The 17688-nt window shown below is 39.2% G+C and overlaps 1 protein-coding gene across 4 annotated transcripts in view; it reads right to left on the bottom strand.

Annotated features, from left to right (window-relative positions):
- Window positions 1-17332, bottom strand: part of AKAP11 (A-kinase anchoring protein 11) — a 50795-nt gene extending 33463 nt beyond the window's left edge. For 2 of the 4 annotated variants that reach the window (XM_009191845.4, XM_009191847.4), the window contains exons 1-2: window positions 16592-16695; window positions 2454-2553 (exon numbers count right to left, since the gene is read on the bottom strand). In XM_009191845.4, the coding sequence (XP_009190109.2) occupies window positions 2454-2504 (51 nt within the window). In that variant the 5' untranslated portion in view covers window positions 2505-2553; window positions 16592-16695. Of the gene's footprint in view, window positions 1-2453; window positions 2554-16591; window positions 16696-16742; window positions 16830-17049 lie in introns of those variants that run through there. The other 2 variants (XM_003913816.5, XM_009191846.4) reach the window with 2 other exon arrangements.
- Window positions 17333-17688: the final 356 nt, after the last annotated feature.

Genomic DNA, 17688 nt, shown 5'->3' with positions numbered 1-17688 from the left:
AGAGAACTATAAAAGATATTTTGGGTGTAACACAGGAAATCTGAGTATGGCTGGGTATTAGATACACGGGAATTTATTTTTCTTGATGTGTTCATGGTATTAGTGTTATGTGGGAAGATGTTGTTATTCCTGGGAGAAGCATGCTGAAGTGTTCAGGGTGAAGAAACATTACGATCATAACTTGCAAATGGTTCTGCCTGAAAGTAAATACACACATACACAGACACAAAGCAAACAAGACAAATTATTAACTACTGTTGGATATGGGTGGTAGGTATGTGGGTTTGTGTGTGTATTATGCTTTTAATTTTCCCAATAAATATTTAATGTATCTCTATATTTAATGCAAATTAAAGTGAAATCTAAAGAATTCAAGTACATCTTTCAATTTCCACAGTAGCCAATAGGGAAGTGTCTGTCATTAAGATGAATCAAGATGTAGAAGGTGGTGTATGTGTGTGCATAACTGTTTACATAAACAGTATGCAATATTTGGATTCACACACTTTTATCTAAAAGGGATTCCAATAATTCAAGTTGAATTCAAATTAAATCTTTACTGAGTGCCTAATATGGACAATATGCTGAATAACAAAAGACACTAACCTGGTAATAATATGAAATTTCAGTTGCTGCCTAATCCCTGAATCTCTGGCAATGTATGGGATAAATATTCAAGTCAGGTACTATAATTCTTGAAGACTATGGTATCAGTTTGCTATTACATTTTGTATATATTATTAGTTATAATTATTAGTTTAAAGCCAGCAGTATAATCAATTTAAAGCTATGGGTCTAGCTGCTAATCTGAAAAAAGTATAATAAATACACTATAGTTTACAAAGAGTAAAAACAGAAAATAGTATTTATTATACTTTTTTCAAATGAAAAAGTGGACCTATTAAATTTAAAGGTAATTTACCTCAAAACATATGGAGCATATTACTTAAAAATGTAATTGGCCGGATGCGATGGCTCACGCCTGTAATCCCAGCACTTTGGGAGGCTGAGGCAGGCAGGTCACGAGGTCAGGAGATCGAGACCATTCTGGCTATCACGGTGAAACCCTGTCTCTACTACAAATACAAAAAAAGTAGCCGGGCGTGGTGGCAGGTGCCTGTAGTCCCAGCTACTAGGGAGACTGAGGCAGGAGAATGGTGTGAACCCAGGAGTCGGAGCTTGCAGTTGGCCGAGACCGTGCCACTGCACTCCAGCCTGGGCAACAGAGCGAGACTCCGTCTCAAAAAAAAGGAAAAAAAAAAAAGGCCATGCGTGGTGGCTCACACCTGTAATCCCAGCACTTTGGGAGGCCGAGATGGGCGGATCATGAAGTCAGGAGTTCAAGACCACCCTAGCCAATATGGTGAAACCCCGTCTCTACTAAAACTACAAAAAAAATTAGCCGGGCATGGTGGTGGGCACCTGTAGTCCCAGCTACTTGGGAGGCTGAGGCAGAAGAATCGCTTGATCCCGGGAGATGGAGGTTGCAGTAAGCCAAGATCGCGCCACTGCACTCCAGCCTGGGCAACAGAGTGAGACTCCATCTCAAAAAAACAAAGTAATTAACACACTGTTTAAGGATAAGTTTACTTTCTATTTTGCAGGCATCCTGTAGATTTAGAAGCCATCCTCTTAGAGTTAGTAGTCAAACCTATACATCTTTTAGCTCTCTACATAAATGAATGACAGGCCCAGAAACTCATAGCAACACTGATAATTAGAATTTGAAAGATCAGCAACGGAGACAAGAGTTACCATAAAAGAGAAGGAAAGCAAGAAAAATACTATAATGAAAGTCAAATACTGTCTTAATGTGTAAGGATTGGTCAATGGTGTCATATAATGCAGAAGATGAAGTCCAGAAAAAGAAATAACAAAGACTGTTAATTATCCTCCAGGCTCCATTCCTCCTTCTTTGTTTATGGGTAGTGCCTCCAAAGTTTTAGCAAAGACAAAAATGTCAAGAAATGGAAGGTTAACCAAATTGTTTCAAGAAAGGAAGTGAGGGGGTTCCTCCTTAGACTAGAAGGAAGAAAGGATTAAGAATCATGTTTTGTTTGCTTGCTACTGATTACCCAACATCTAACATATGGCCTGGCATAAAATAACTCAAGTGTATATTTGCTGAATGAATGAATGAATGAATGAATGGTAAAGCTAAAGGTATATAAGAAAGCTTACACCCGACAGCCTATATTGCAAAAAAGCAGATGGATATCTGTGTGTAGAGAAAAAATGGGGAGAAAGCACTGTGATCCTTAGGAAATAAAATCACTGTAATCATGATTTTGTATCACTATTTTCATACATGCCAATATTTGCAGTAGTTGAATGTTACTAATTCAAATAATAAGATCCATTTAAACAAAACATCATAGCTGTAGGACATAAAAAAAAAAATCAACATTTTAATTAAAACTTTCACTAAAAGAAACCTAATAGAGTGAACTTACTTTTCTGATAGATGCTTTAGTCTTCATGTGATTGTTTCTGAAAGTCGCCATAACTATTTTTTGTCGTATATAATCAATGAAGAGTTAATCCACAAAACACCTAAAGAAAACATATTGAAACAACTTATTTATTGATCTTAACAATTCAGGCAAGTATTTTGTGCTAAATTAATTTCTTTTAACTCAGTCATTAAAAGAAAAATAAAAATGAAAACAAAAATAATCTGAGCCCCCCCAATTTCCTTGTAATCCAGCAAGAATATTTGAAAAATAAAAGAATATTGGTATCTTAATGAGATAGAAAATTATTTTAAAAATCTTATATTTTGGTTCAAAATTATAAAATAGTCTATACCCTTATCTATTCAATCTCACTGTCCTTTTTTATTGCAAAGCATCAAAGAGAAAGATTTGAAAAACAAGTTTTTAAAAAAATATTTTAAAAATAAAAGCTTAAGTAGAGAATATTACAAAAAGAATTAAAACTTCCCTGCCTCCCAAAAGTCACTCATCTCTATGGCAACAGTGAATGCTCTTGACATTCTTATTTCTTGAGGAGAAAGGTTTGATAATACACAAATGAGAAATCTGCACATATCAAATTAGATAAACAAATTCTTTACATAGGAAGCTTAAGAGCATACCACTGACAAAATTTCAGACATCCAAGTCAAATGATTAATAGTACTTGACACACACCTGCCACGTGAAACACTCAAAATGAAGTCTCAACTTTTTAAAGATGCTTTAATATCTTTGAGAACTTAAATCCACTCCAGGCATTAACCACTCGATATCTACATTTGACCATAGTATCTTGTCCATTCATTTAAAATCTACTTGTGCTAGATGCTACGGATACAAGAGAAACAAGATAGATATGGCCCTCCTGCATTCAAATCCTTCAAAGTAAAGAGTAGAAGTGGAGAACTAAATACTTTTTTTAAAAAATCAAATAAATAAAGATTTAAGAAATTCTTAGTTTCAAGTATTTTCAGAAAATCAATCTGGTCTTATCAAGAACTGCCCAGTTGAAACCAGGCACAGTGGCGCGTGAGAGGCTGATGTGGGAGGACTGCTTGAGCCCAGGAATTCAAGGCCAGTCTAGGCAATATAGTAAGACCCAGTTTCTGAAAAAAAATAAAAAACAAAAAAATGAATTGCTTAGCTGAGGTTTCCAAGACATTTGGTTAACATAAATTTATACTATGAGGAGATTTATATGCAGAAACAAACTTCAAGGTAGCCCCCACCGTCAGAACTTTTAAAAAACGAAATTTTAGTCAAGTTCAAATTGCATATTCTTTTGCTATGCAGATAAGACTACAGCGTGAGTGCACAAACACGCACACTTTAGAGATTTCTACATTTTAATTTTTAGACAAAGAAATACAATGGTATTCTATTATGAACTAAGATTAAGCCCTAGTGGTCTCTATAACAATAAAATCTGATTACTGAAATTGAAGCAGCATCATGAGAAACGCTCAGCCTAACACAAGGCGTTCCCATCAGCACAAGGTAAAGAAAGGGTGATACCCCAGAATCCAGAAGAGGACCATGCGTGTTCCTGTGCTGCCTCTTACTAGCTTTGTTTCCTCCGGGTCAACTGCAATGTCTCTGGAACTTTTTCCTCAATGTCTACGATACCATATTTACCAGACAAGTTTACTGTGAGAACCAAATGAAAAATAATTTATGGGAGGTACTTTGAAAACTACAAAACACAGGCAAAAGAAGACTTAAATATTTACCTATGGACCAAAATGATCAAGTGGACCAAAAATTATCAAAACAAGGCTTAAGTATAAAAATGTATAGTAACCAAAGCAAAAAGATAATCCTTGTATTTGTCCCAGTCCACCTCACTCTCCTTTCTCCTCTACAGTGTTCTCCTCAACTGCCAGAAAACCTCAGAGGCAAATGGGCTTTTCTCAAATGTAACATAAAACACAGAAGCCAGCATAAGGGTTCCAAGAAACCAGAGACTGGCAAAGTCGGCTCCTAAGTAAAGTGGCACCTGCAGGGAGGTTTTGTAATGCGTGTCAAAACCCTGGAAATACTTCTTTGACACAGCATTTCTGCTTTTGGGAATGCAACAAAGCAAATAATGATCCTAGAGCATCCAGCTTATTAACAAGGGCTCATAAGGAACCAAGTGCTCTGTTTTGCTAGGAGGTTTATGTAAACATCTCATGTCGTCCTTAAGACTACAGAATAGGACCCCAGTTTGACAATGAGAAACACTGAGGCAAGAGGAAGCTTATCAATTTGCCCAGGCCCACATAGTAAATAAATGGCAGAGGTGGGATTCAAGTTCAAATTTTCTAACTCCGGCACTGGGGCTCTTCACCACTCCTCTACGTGCATAAAGGTTTTATAGTCTGGTTCATTACAACTCACAATAGAAATAAGAAGCAATCTAGATGCCAGAAACAAAAGAGTAATTAAACGATCTTAAGTTCATTCCCACAATGACGCCATGGCAGCCATTAAAAACAATTCTGCAGGACAAAGGAATGGCAGGCCTTACATCACTTTCTCTGAGTCGTCTCCTAACCTTGCCTGAAAGGGAAGTAGGGAAAAGAGACAGGAAACAACAATTACCTTGGCAGCTGCTGACTAAAGTCAACTGAGCAAAGATAAACATTAACTCCCAGGAGACTTCACCATCAAATAAATGGGACCAACTATCTAAATGAGCTGCTCACCCTCAGGTGCAACAAGCACCTAAGGTAGAAGAAGCAGTTTCAAAGTGGGGCAGGGAGAGGGGGGAGCGCCCTGAAACAACACCTGGGATTTGACAGGGCTGGCTACCCCAGTTCACTTTACCCACAATTTTCCTGCATGGCAGATTCAGATAGAACACCCTTACTCAAGATTGAATAATAAAGCAAATGGAGTTCAGTATGGGATCTGTGAAGAAACACAGAAATACAAACAACACATAATATACACAAAAAGAAAAAATCCAGAGAAATATAATCATGCCCCTGCAACTCGCATTATCTCAGAATTCAAATCATTGTTTGAAATTAATGAAAGAGAAACAGTTCAATTCTCTATTTACACTCTGTTTCACTCATGGAAGAAAACAGCTTCCTGCCCTAATCCACCACTTTTTCACTGAAACGTAAGTAAAATATTGTCTCAGGAAGAAAGAAATCTATTAGACAATATCTGTGCAACATAAAAGTGAATCCAATATGAGATGATATGACATACTTTTGTAAAGCAAAGAAAAAAAATCATCTTTGGAAATGATGCTAAGATTGATGGGAGAAGAAAGGATAACAGCTAGCGCAGGATTTCTTCAGCATCTTGTATAATTAGAGAGCACATCGTTTTTGACAGATTTCACACGAAAAACAAAAATACAGTATTTTCCCCTAAAATACATTTGTATTACGTTAAACTTTTCATTTAATGCTTTACTGCTTTGTGCCCTATTCTGGATAAAGAAACAAGAGTCCTAAGCAAAGAATAACTAAATGTGTTATTTATAGTCAAAGAAATTAAACTGAACCTACATGGCTTGGAAAAAAGCAGATGAGAGACAAGAAACAGGCAGACAAGGCAAACAACTACAAAGTGAGACACTATAGCTCAGGAAACATACAGAAAACTACCACTAAACAAAAGAAATTCCCTCAGAAATAACGAAAAAGCAGAACAGACACTGCTAAAAACAATGGAAAACCAAGAAGATCTTAAGAAAAATCACAGAATGCAAAAGTAAACAAATGAAAGCAATGAGAGAAACAATTATAAAGAATACAGAGAACACAGATATAGGGCTCTTTAAATAAATACACATATCCTTTGGTCCTGCTATTTCACTTCTTAAAATTTATCCTACACATATACTTGCACGAAATTCACTAAGATACGTGAAAGACGACTCACTGAAATAAAATGAAAAAACTGAAAATAACCAACAAGTTCATCAACTCAAATAAATTCACATGACTATTACTCAGCAATTGGAAATAATGAGTTAGAGTGAGCCATACTGGTGTGAAAGAGCAAGTTGCAGAATGGTGTAAATAGTACGCTCTCACTTGTAATTTAAAAAAAAAAAAAAGCTGGCCTAGCACAGTGGCTCCCAGCACTCTGGGAGGCCAAGGCAGGAGGATCACTTGAGGCCAGGAGTTCAAGACCAGCCTGGGCAACATGGCAAAACCCCAACTCTACTAAAAATACAAAAATTAGCTGGGTGTGGTGGTATAAGCCTATAATCCCTGCCACTCGGGAGGCTGAGGCACAAGAATTGCTTGAACCCAGGAGGCGAAGGTTGCAGTGAGCCAAGACTGTGCCACTGTACTCCAGCCTGGGCCACAGAGCAAGACTGTGTCTCAAAAAAAAAAAAAAAAAAAGAAAAAGAAAAGAAAAAATTATATACAGACGCAACTCTGACACATATATGTATTTGTGCATCCGTAGGAAATGACTTGAAGGAGGTACACTAAACTGATGCCAGTGGTCACCCACGACAAGTGGGACTTACATTTTATAACATGTCATCTATCTACAATATGAGAAGACAGTAGATCATTAAGTAAAATAAGACAGGTTCTGTCATATTAGCATTATCCCATTTTGTGAAAAATCTGCATAACTACATGTGTGTATCTATACGTGTAATATAAAAGAAGACATACACTAGACAGGTACAGACAATGGTTTTATCTGAGTAGATACAATCGTGGGTATTTCATTTTGTGTCTATGTATGTTGAGTTTTGTACTTCTCTGAATGAACATAAATTCTTTTATAATTAAAAAATATATATTCTCCAAGTCTTTCCTTATCTCCTCTGACCTAAGAAATGTTCAAGTTGACATTACCTATTACTTGACCTTTTTTGTATCAGGAGAGTTAACCGTGCCAGAGTCTGTGAAACGCCTATCAATAATATTGCCATATCTTGACTCTCCTCCTACTGCACTAGTTCTCAAACCTCAGTACATATATACATCAGCTTATTTCTAACACACACAACTCCCCCACCAGAAGATCCAAATTCAATAGGTCTACATGGAACACAGGAATCTGTAATTTTAACAAGTGCCACATGTAATTTCTGGTTGAGAAAAACTTGTCTCTTTCTACATAAATTTCCTTTCCTAAAGTATTTTATAACTTGTTATTCAAATACTAATATTTCCTAGTCTTCATCCGTATCCTCTTGTCTCATTTTATTTAGTTTTTCAAGGGCATTCTATCCTTACCTCTGGTTTTAACTATGCAAACAACCCCCTAATTTATTCTTCAGTTCTGTATATCTAATTTCCTATTAGAGACTTCCAACTAAATATCCCAGTTACTCCAAAATTTGTATGTTCAAAAGGTAAATAACACTTTCTCCCTAAACGATCTCCTCCTGTATTCTCTATGTCAGTAAGAGCCATTAAACCAAACCCAACCAGTAGGCCAAGCTGGAAACTGGTCTTCCCCTCTATTCCTACAGACGACCACATCTAGTAAATTGCCAAATCCTGACCTGTCATTCTCCTAAACTTCTCTCAAATCTTCCCTTTCTCTTCCATTAGCTGAACTGCTACTTACTACTCATGCATCAGTTCAAGAACTTCCCTCCCTAAAATAGGCTTGGCTCATATCTCTCCTTTATCCCTCCTTGCCGAAATAGTAGCCATCTCCTTAGTGCTGCCTAAGTGGTTTACAGTTTAATCCTCTGGTGCCTCTGATTGCATACTTCCCTCCTGTTGTAAGTTCCCTGAGGACAAAAGTGTTTTATGTATTTGTATTTTTACATAGTAGGCATTCAAACATCTGCTGAACTAATAAATAAAAAGTAACATAATTTAAAGAACGAAGTTCAAAGCATGATGTAGGCTGAAAAACATAAAATAGAATAAAGAGCAAAGTGTGCCTTTAAATATTTAAATGAATATGTCTACATTTAATGAGTTTGTGAAAACACATTTGTGTTTCCACTAATTTCTACTCTATAGTATCTGAGATCATATTTAGAGTAAGTGCTCCAAATACACATTTTGACCAAATGCCAAATGGTCAAGTGCTAAAAATTAACATTCTGTTGAATATAACTACAAGAAAACAGGATAGAATATATATGAAACATTGGTTTTAAACATCAGACAACAGGCAACACAGGACTGTGACCCCTGAGAGAAGGGAAACCCTGGCTGCCAGCTACTTCCCGGTCGCAACACAGGGACAGGAAAGCCAAGCAGTCCGGTGGTTTCGCCGAGTTTTAAACAGAGATCAGTTTGGGGAGACCAACATGGCTAGAATTTACAGGGTATTATGCTGGAGGGAGAGCTGAAAGTGAGTGAGAGCCCTAGAGAGAAACCATAATATATTCCACCAGAATAGAAAAACCTTGTAATGTATCAGGCAATGATAGACTCCTCAGAAGAAGGGGTAGCCTTAGCAGAGGTAGCCTTAGTAGAGGCAATAATTCAGCACTACACTAAAAACTATTCTGGACCCACACTAATAAATTCTAAAAGCAAGCCTTGAAACAATCCAACAGATTCCAAATAACTGTGCACCCCAACTAAATCCAACACACTTAAGTAATATAATAAATTAAGCAAGCAACAGTATAAACTCAATGGCTCGTATACAATAAAAATTACCAAGCATGCAAAGGAAGAGAAAAATATGAACCATAACCAGGAGGGAAAAAAAGTCAATAAATGAAGACGTAGAAATGACAGCAATGATAGCAGGAACAGAAAAGGATTGTAAAACTATAGTACAAAGATGTTCCATATACTCAAGAAGTGAGAGGAAAACATCATCATGATAAGGAGAGAAGAAGATACAAAAGATACCAAAATTGAACTTTTAGAGATGAAAATTAAATATACCATACTGAAAGCAAAAACCATACTGGATACAATTAACAGATTAAACTAAAGAAGAAAAGCTCAGTGAACTTGTAGACAATGTAATAGAAACTATCCAAAATGAAACATGGAGAGAAGAAACTTAAAAACAAACCTAGAGTGTGACAGTGTGACCTTTTAAGCACCATAAAAGGTGAACAACTGGAGTTCCACACAGAGAGAGAGAGAGAGAGTGAGCCAGAGTGCGAGTTGGGGAAGCAGGTGCAGAAAAAAAAAATTTGAAGACAAAATAGCAGAGAGGTTCCCAAATTTGAAGAAAACCATAAACTGACAGTACCAAGGAAGCTCAACAAACCCTAAGAATAAACATAAAGAAAGCCAAGGCAAATCACAACCAAATGGCTGAAAACCAGCGATAAAGAAAAAATATTAATTGACCAGAAAAAAAGTACACATTATATACAGAGGAACCAAGGACAACAGACTTCACATTTATATGAACCAGAAAACAAGACAATGGAGCACTATCTTCAAAGGACTAAGAAGGAAAAAAAAAAGCATCAACCCAGATATACTTCAATGAAAATATATTTCAAAAATTAAGGCAAAATAAATTTATTCAGATGAATAAGGGCCGTGAAAATTCACCACCAGTTGACCACCACTAGAGTAACTGTGGAAAGAAATTTTTCAGGCAAAGAAAAACAGTACCAGATGGAAATCTGAATCTTACACAAAGGAATAAAGAACATCTGAAATGGTAAATATGAGGTTAATAGAAGTCATTCTTCATTTTTCAATCCCTTTTAAACAGTTAAAATATAACTGCTTAAACTAAAAAGAGTAACAATGAATTAGAGGGTTTAAAACAGACATATTGATAAAATGTATGACAAAATAGGATAAAAAATGTGGCGGGGGAGATGGAGATGAAAAAACACTGTCAGATTTCTAACATTAAACATGAAGTGATATTATTTGAAGAAAAACTGTAATAAGTTATCTTGTAAACCCTAACACATACACTAGAAAAATAAAACAGAATCATACCTAACAGGTGAACAGCATAATAAAAGGGATGTTATCCCCCTCTTTGCAAATAAGGAAGCTAAGTTCCTTTCTTGGGCACAGACCTGTTATTAGACTTACAAAATCTAAAAATACTACAGCTATCAGATACTATTTTGTTTTTCAAAACAACAGTCAATTATATAAAGTGATTTTAGTATGTCAATTAATATCTATTAAGATATTTGCTTCTTGATAGTTTCTGCCTTTTTCCTTTTTGATCCTCAATCAACTTCATTCCTGCATTCACAATATACATGTTGTTCTTACTGCTACAGGGTTTCTCAACCTCAGCATCATCAACATTTTGGGTCAGATAAGTCTTTGTTGTAGGAGGCTGTGTATGCGTGGTAGGTAGCAGCTTTGTTGGCCTCTACCCACTAGATACCAGTAGCACTCACTCACTTGCAGTAACAAAACTGGCTGCAAATATTACCAAACATTTCCTTGGGGGGCAAAATCACCACTTGCTCTATTTTAGCACTTTAGACTACAGTGCTTTATGTAACAGTTAAATGTCTACATGTCTACGCCCTGCTTTGGACTGTAAGTGCTAACAACATTCAACACATGTATTCACCAAGCGTCTAAGTAACAGTGATTGGGATACGACAGTGAATTTCATTCCATCGCCGTGCCTTACTCATCTCTGCATTCCCCAAAGGCCTTACTCATAATAAGCAACCATACATTTACTGAAGTGAACAAGCTGTAAGGTGAATAGAAATTTCATCAACGACGTGAATGCAGACAGGCATTTGGTGGCAAAAGCAACATCACCAAATAGAAAATAGTTAGGGTCACTTACCTAACGACTTTTTGCAAAATTAATCCAAGGATATTTGTTCTGTCACTTTTGTTTTCTCAAACAGTCATAGAGAAAAATTACGGATTTTTCAACTGCATTCCAGATTGAGATCTACTTCTAAGGTATGTTTGAGCCCAACTAGCCACTCGTATTGAAAGGAATAACATGGGTCTAGTTGACAAAGTACTAAGTGTGAATGGCTATTGACTTCAAAACTACCTATTCAGCAACAATAAACACAACTTTTAAAAACAACATGCAATGGTCCATTGTTAGAAGTTAATTAGAATAATCAGATGAATGCAGGAGGATAACAACAGTTAACATTTTCATAACAAAAAACTCATTAGACCTAGATTTGAATAGTTCTAAGAAATCACTGTAGAGGATACATGCCCTCAATTGATTATCTTAGTTTCGCTATTGAGTGTGCAGGTGTAATATATTTGACTTTCAAAAATATTTTCAACTGATTTACAATAAAACTTTGTATGTATGGCAATATTATAAGGATGATATGCTATAATTAAAATGCTATGTAACTGAATACCTACAAAAAAAATGTAACGACAAAAAACTAAAATCTTGAGATTGTGCTTTCAACATGAATATGCTCCCTAGAAAATGAAGTAACGTTCTTAATCTTGTACGTAGCCCTATCCACAAGATTATTTCTAACAGAAAATATGTTCAGAATTTTAACCCAGGAACACATTTCTTTTTATCAGTGACATCTATGACACCATGACTCTAAGAGTATATTGCTGAAAAGGCATTTAAGTAGCTCTTACAAATATAAGGATCTATCCTAAGCTGCCAGTGGCTGAAATAAGTGAACAGTCCTACTTTGCAGATGGGCCAGTCATAGGAAGCACCCAAAGGCCTACACAGAACCTATTAACAGGGTATATTAGAGCATAAAAAAAGAATGTGAAAAGTAACTTTAAGGTTTCAAGCCTGGGGAACTGAAAGAAAAATTTTTTCTTTGCAAATTAGAAGGTAAATTAGAAGGCTTTGCAAATTAGAAGGTTACTGGAAGACGGTATTTTATATCAACATAATAATATCCAAGAGGCTGGGTACAGTGGGCTCACACCTGTAATCCCAGCACATTGGGAGGCCAAGGCAAGTGGATAGCTTAAGCCCAGGAGTTTGAGACTAGCCTGGCCAACATGGTGAAACTCCCTCTCTACAAAAGATATAAAAATTAGCCAGGTGTGGTGGCACACACCTGTGGTTCCAGCTACTCAGGCAGTTGAGATGGGAGAATCGCTTGAGCCCTGGGAGGGGCAGGTTGCAGTGAGCCAAGACTGTGCCACTGCACTCTAGCCTGGGTGACAGAGCAAGACCATGTCTCAAAATATATAAATTATGTAAGTGACAGAGCAAGACCATGTCTCAAAACATATAAATTATATAAATAATACTACACAAAAAACCACCAAAAATTAAGAGATTTACTTGGAGTCAGAGCTGGAGATGTTACTCTAAGAATAATCCACATATAGAGAACTTGAAAGCTGATCTCAGAGACTGGGAAAGAACAGAAATTCAAGAGAGCATCTATGGAGACAACCATGATAAAGGGTTCCAGAGAGGGATAAAATGAACCACAAATAAATGGCAGTCAGAAAGGTATGTGAGATAGAGATTTCGAAGAATTTAGTGTCACTGAAGTCAGGAAATGGTTTTAAGCATGAGTGGTCAGCATCAGACTTCCAAACCTCTTGAGGGCAGAAATTCTTTCCTCTCTGAACATGACCAGAAGCCCCTATCACAGCACCTGCCACACGGTGTGCTCTCGCCAAATACTAATACTGTACCCTTGCACTGTGCCTGCCACATGCCAGACACTGTTTAATTGATTTACATACATGAATTCATAATTCTCACCACAGAAGGTGCTATTATGCCCATTCTACACATAGAGAAACTGAGTCAAGCATTTAAGTAATTTGCCTGAACTCCCACACCTAGGAGAATCTGTCCTGTAAAGAGACTACTGATTAGATCTGGTTAGAACATTACCAAGCTGAGAGCAAGTCCAGTGCAGTGCTAGAGGAAGAACTCAAATTGCAGGATGTTAAAGCACACCTGAGGTATCCATCACTTCCTCCCTGTCCCCTCTCCTTTTGTTAAAGATGTTGGCATGGCCAGTTTCAAATGTCCAGCCCTATGAACTGTGAGACAAATCTAAGTCTCTTCCTCATCCATTTTTCCCATTCTCATCTTTCCCCACTCCCCAGCCACCTGCACTAGAAGCAGAAACCTGACCAATTGGATTCTCTCTCTAGAAACAGAACTGAGACTTGGAGATGTTTGTTGAGAACCATGTTGCACAGTTAGTGAGTCTGGTGTTAGCATCATGGCAAACCAAAGTCTCATGCAAACCAAAGTTTTGGGGAAGCGGAAACCAAGAGCTTTAAAGAGAAGGCCAATCTGAAAGAAACTGGAATAGATCTGCGGTGAGTAGGAGAGACGTAACACCATGTGCCTCCAGAGAAAAACTGGAAGAATGACTGCCTGAAGACTTCCCAATTTCCAGAACGCTGGATTGGAATCATGCAATGGACTTCAGTAGCACTGTATGACAAATGCTTTTTTTAAAGTAGGCTAATTAAATTGGCTTTTTGATCCTTGCAATCAAAGAATCCTCAAACCATTATAGGAGGTAAAAAAAAAAACACAAAAAACACTGAGTAAGCAAGTACTATGTGCTTCGCACTAACTTTTTGAGGTGGGTATGAAGAAAATGAGGCTCATTTAATTAACAGACATGACTCCCAAACCCAAACTCTTTACAATATACCTCATTTTCACTCAAGTAACATCCTCTCTGTTCCACGCCTCTACCCCATTTATTTTCTTTCCCAAAAAACATTCTTAGACTATTCTAAAAATGATAACTTTTCTCCTCTTACCATGTCCAGTCTCTAATCTACAAATTTCAAATGCCTTTACTCCAGTAATTTTTTGTTGTTTGTTTTTTGAGGCAGAGTCTTGCTCAGTCGCCCAGGGTGGAGTGCAGTGGCAAGATCTTGGCTCACTGCAATCTCCATCTCCCAGGCTCAAGCGATTCTTGTGCCTCATCCTCTCGAGTAGCTGGCATTACAGGTGTGTGCCATCACACGTGGCTAATTTTTGTATTTTTTAGCAAAGACAGGGTTTCTCCATGTTGGCCAGGCTGGTCTCGAACTCCTGGTGTCAAGTGATCCACCCGCCTCAGCCTCCTAAATAAAGTCCTGAGATTACAAGCGTAAGGCACCAGGCCTGGCCCAGAAGTAATTTTAAATAAACTTTTATATGTAAGGATGACTGGGAGAATCAAGACATTTGAATCTTTCCAGTCTGTTTTTAAACTGATAAAGCATTTTTCTTTCTCTTACCCATATTACCAGCTTATTGACCCTTAACTCACACCCAGGCTTAACCTAGATCTTCTCTTGACCAGTTTTCACTCTTCAATCCTTCCAGGTAGTTGATTAATAAAATGCAGACAAGACAGGAAAAAAAAAAAAAAAATCAGTTACCCTATCCAAAGTTACTTCAATTACTTTTGAAAAACCAAACACCACACACCCTACAAGTTTGAAACCCTTGCCAAAAGGTTATGAAGACCAGCCAAAAAATTTATTTTTCTATTTCTGAAAATTAGTTTGCTAAGATGGAGTAAGAAGAAATTTTTTTCTAATCAACACTGGTCTCCTCTGCCCATTCACAAAGAGATATTTTCTACGTTACATTTTTGTCAAGTATAGAGAGAATTCCTCTACCTATTTATAACTGACAATTTCTCTTAAAACGGTCTTTAATATGTTGTCCAAATTGGTTTGAGTTCCTTTTCCAGACAGTAAGTTCCTAAAATTAAAACATAAAAAAAATTAAAAGTACCATATTTTTTCCGGCCTCTAAAGGCAAAAGAGGACTTCTTCAGCTTCTAGACTTATCCCTGGAGTTCAGGGGGCTAGAGAAGGCTAGAGACTTTCTCACTATGGTTCCATGTCTTAGGCAACTTCCCATATCCTCAACAACTGCAAAATATCACTGGCCTAGGAGTCCACTGCTAGACCCGTATCAATCTCGTCGACAGTGCAGTTATGTGGGTACATACACTAGTCACTAGTTCAGCTTGGGAACCCACTTCTTCCCTGATTCCCTTACGTTCTTTGACCTTTCATAAATTACTATTACAGCTACAATTAATAGTGACATTCACTATTCACCCCGGGTCAGTTTTGTCAGGAGGAACAACAACAACAAAAAAATGAATAATCAGGGTACCATTTGAAAAAGTAAACGTTTAAAAAAAATCATTCAGTTGCACTATTTTAACTGACACCAATCATGTCAGGCACTGGGCTGCCATCCTAAAATCATGACGTTAAAAAAAATTATCTTTGCATTACTGATACCCCATTTTTTCTTAGCACTCCATATTTTGAGTATTTTCAGACATAACGAAATCACAATCAACATGACATTTCTAAAACAGTGGGAAGCAGCTAAGCAAAACGAGCATTTTGCAAGCGATTGAAAAGCTGAAAAGAGAACAGGAATTAACTCCAGTTTGTACTAAAGCTCTTAGATGTGTGTCTCAGCAGTCTTTCTCACCATGAAACTCCTTAACATCTAAAGCTAAACCACAACCAACTTTATATGGTTTTAGAAGACAGAGAAAGCAGAGAAAAAAATGAAAGCTGGTAATATGGGGAAGAGAAAAAATGTTAGCTTTTACTGTCATTGTCATTTACTTTTTTTTTAATACTTCGGTTACATCTACATATATTTTATAAAGCAGCTTAGATGCCTGGATTAATAGCAGTATACTCAATCCATTCGGAGTACTTTATGGCCAGCCTTAAGCCATTAACAACCTAGGAGGGTATTTGACAGCAAATGCAAATATCAATACTACGAAGAGCCCCTTGACGCCTTCCGTTTCTGTCATAAGATCTGAGCAGCGCCTGCTTCCAGGGCTCCGGGGTTCTGACAGTGAAGGATGCTGTTCGCGGACAAAGTGCAACGTCCTCCTTCTGCTGCAAATGTTCCTATGCGCACACCACGTACCCGGGGGACCGTCTCTAAAGATCACCCCGTGGATTTAAACAGCCTGTCATTAAAAGCGGCGGCAGCTCCACCGCCACACTCGGGACCCCAGGAAGACCCGTCTCGAGACCGAGCACCTCCCTCTACTCTGGGCCCGGTGCCTTGGGTTTCCTCCCTCGGCCGCGCTCCTCCCGCCCTCCTCCCTCCGCCATGCGAAGGCGCAGCTCTCGGGCGGCCCCGAAGACAGAAGAGGGACCACGGGCCGGCGGAGGGGCTGGGGCGCCGGAGCCGGGCCGCTCCATCCATGCCGGCCGCATACCTGCCGCCACCCCATCTAACCGCAGCCTCCGCGGCGAACGCGTCGGAGCCCGGCTCACCTGGGGGCCGCAGCCTCCGCAGCTCATGGACATGTCACCGGCCGCAACGACCCGTGAGCGAGCCGGGCGAGCAGGCTGGCCCCCTCCCGCGTCGGCCCCCAGCCCTCCCCCCTCCCAGCCCCGCGTCCCGCCCCCGCCCTGCCCTGCCCACCCCTCGGCTTCCGCCGCCGCCGCCGCCGCCGCAGCTCCGGCCCGCAACACCGCCTACTCTCCACGCCTCCCACTCACTCTCGCGAGAGGGCAGCGCGCCTCTCGCGAGAAGAACTCCGCGGCCGAGCCCGCGCAAAAGTGAGTGGGCGTTTAAAAAGGTAAAGAAGGAACAGGAAAAAAAGCCTTCCCACGTGCTCCGGAGCAGCTAGCGGAGCAGCCCCGCTGATCACATGATTTAAAGGGGGCCTCTCCATTGGCCGGGACCCGCTCAGCCTTGGGAGCTTTAAATTCGAGGGCGACCTACGAACCTGCGGCGGACGTCTTGCGTGCTTCCTGGTCCGTTGCCTTGGAAACGGCTTAACCCTTTCCTCTGGCAAGTCCCCAGGCCTTGGCTTGCTCCGCAGATTTGGTTTCAGGCTCTGCCTCTTTTCCGTCGACCCCTTAGTCTTACAGCCTGGGGCCAGCTGGGCTCCTTCTTCGCCACAAGGCTAGTTTTGCTTTCTTCCGAAGCCCCGGGCCCTTCCCAAAGTGGCAGCCCCACCAGATCCGAAGGCCCAAGGAAGGCTCATCCTTTCTGATGACTCCACCCCTTTTCCCAGCATCTCCAGGGAGGACCACTCACAGCGCACAGGGCAACCGGCCCTATCCCAGCCAAGAAGTAGCACCCAGGGTTCTCAGGGCCCTAGTGCTCACCCTGATGTCTTTACATGGTATGGAAATCGGAAACTAAAGCTTTGGTCACTGGGAATCCTAACCAGAGATGAAAAGCTGTTGTGCTGATTATTTTCACCTAAAATCCGAAGGGCCAGTATTGCCCTGTGTCCTTAAGGGCATCTGTTCCTCAAGAGTGGAAACACCTGGCAATAAGAAAGACATTTTTGAGTGTATCCTCATTATGAGTTAAGTTTTGCCCTGTTGAGAGAAGAGGGTCAGGGAAGAAAGGGTGC

The sequence above is a fragment of the Papio anubis genome, chromosome 15 (genome assembly GCF_008728515.1).
Source record: "Papio anubis isolate 15944 chromosome 15, Panubis1.0, whole genome shotgun sequence".
NCBI lineage: Eukaryota > Metazoa > Chordata > Mammalia > Primates > Cercopithecidae > Papio > Papio anubis.
This window is presented reverse-complemented; position numbering and strand designations above follow the sequence as displayed.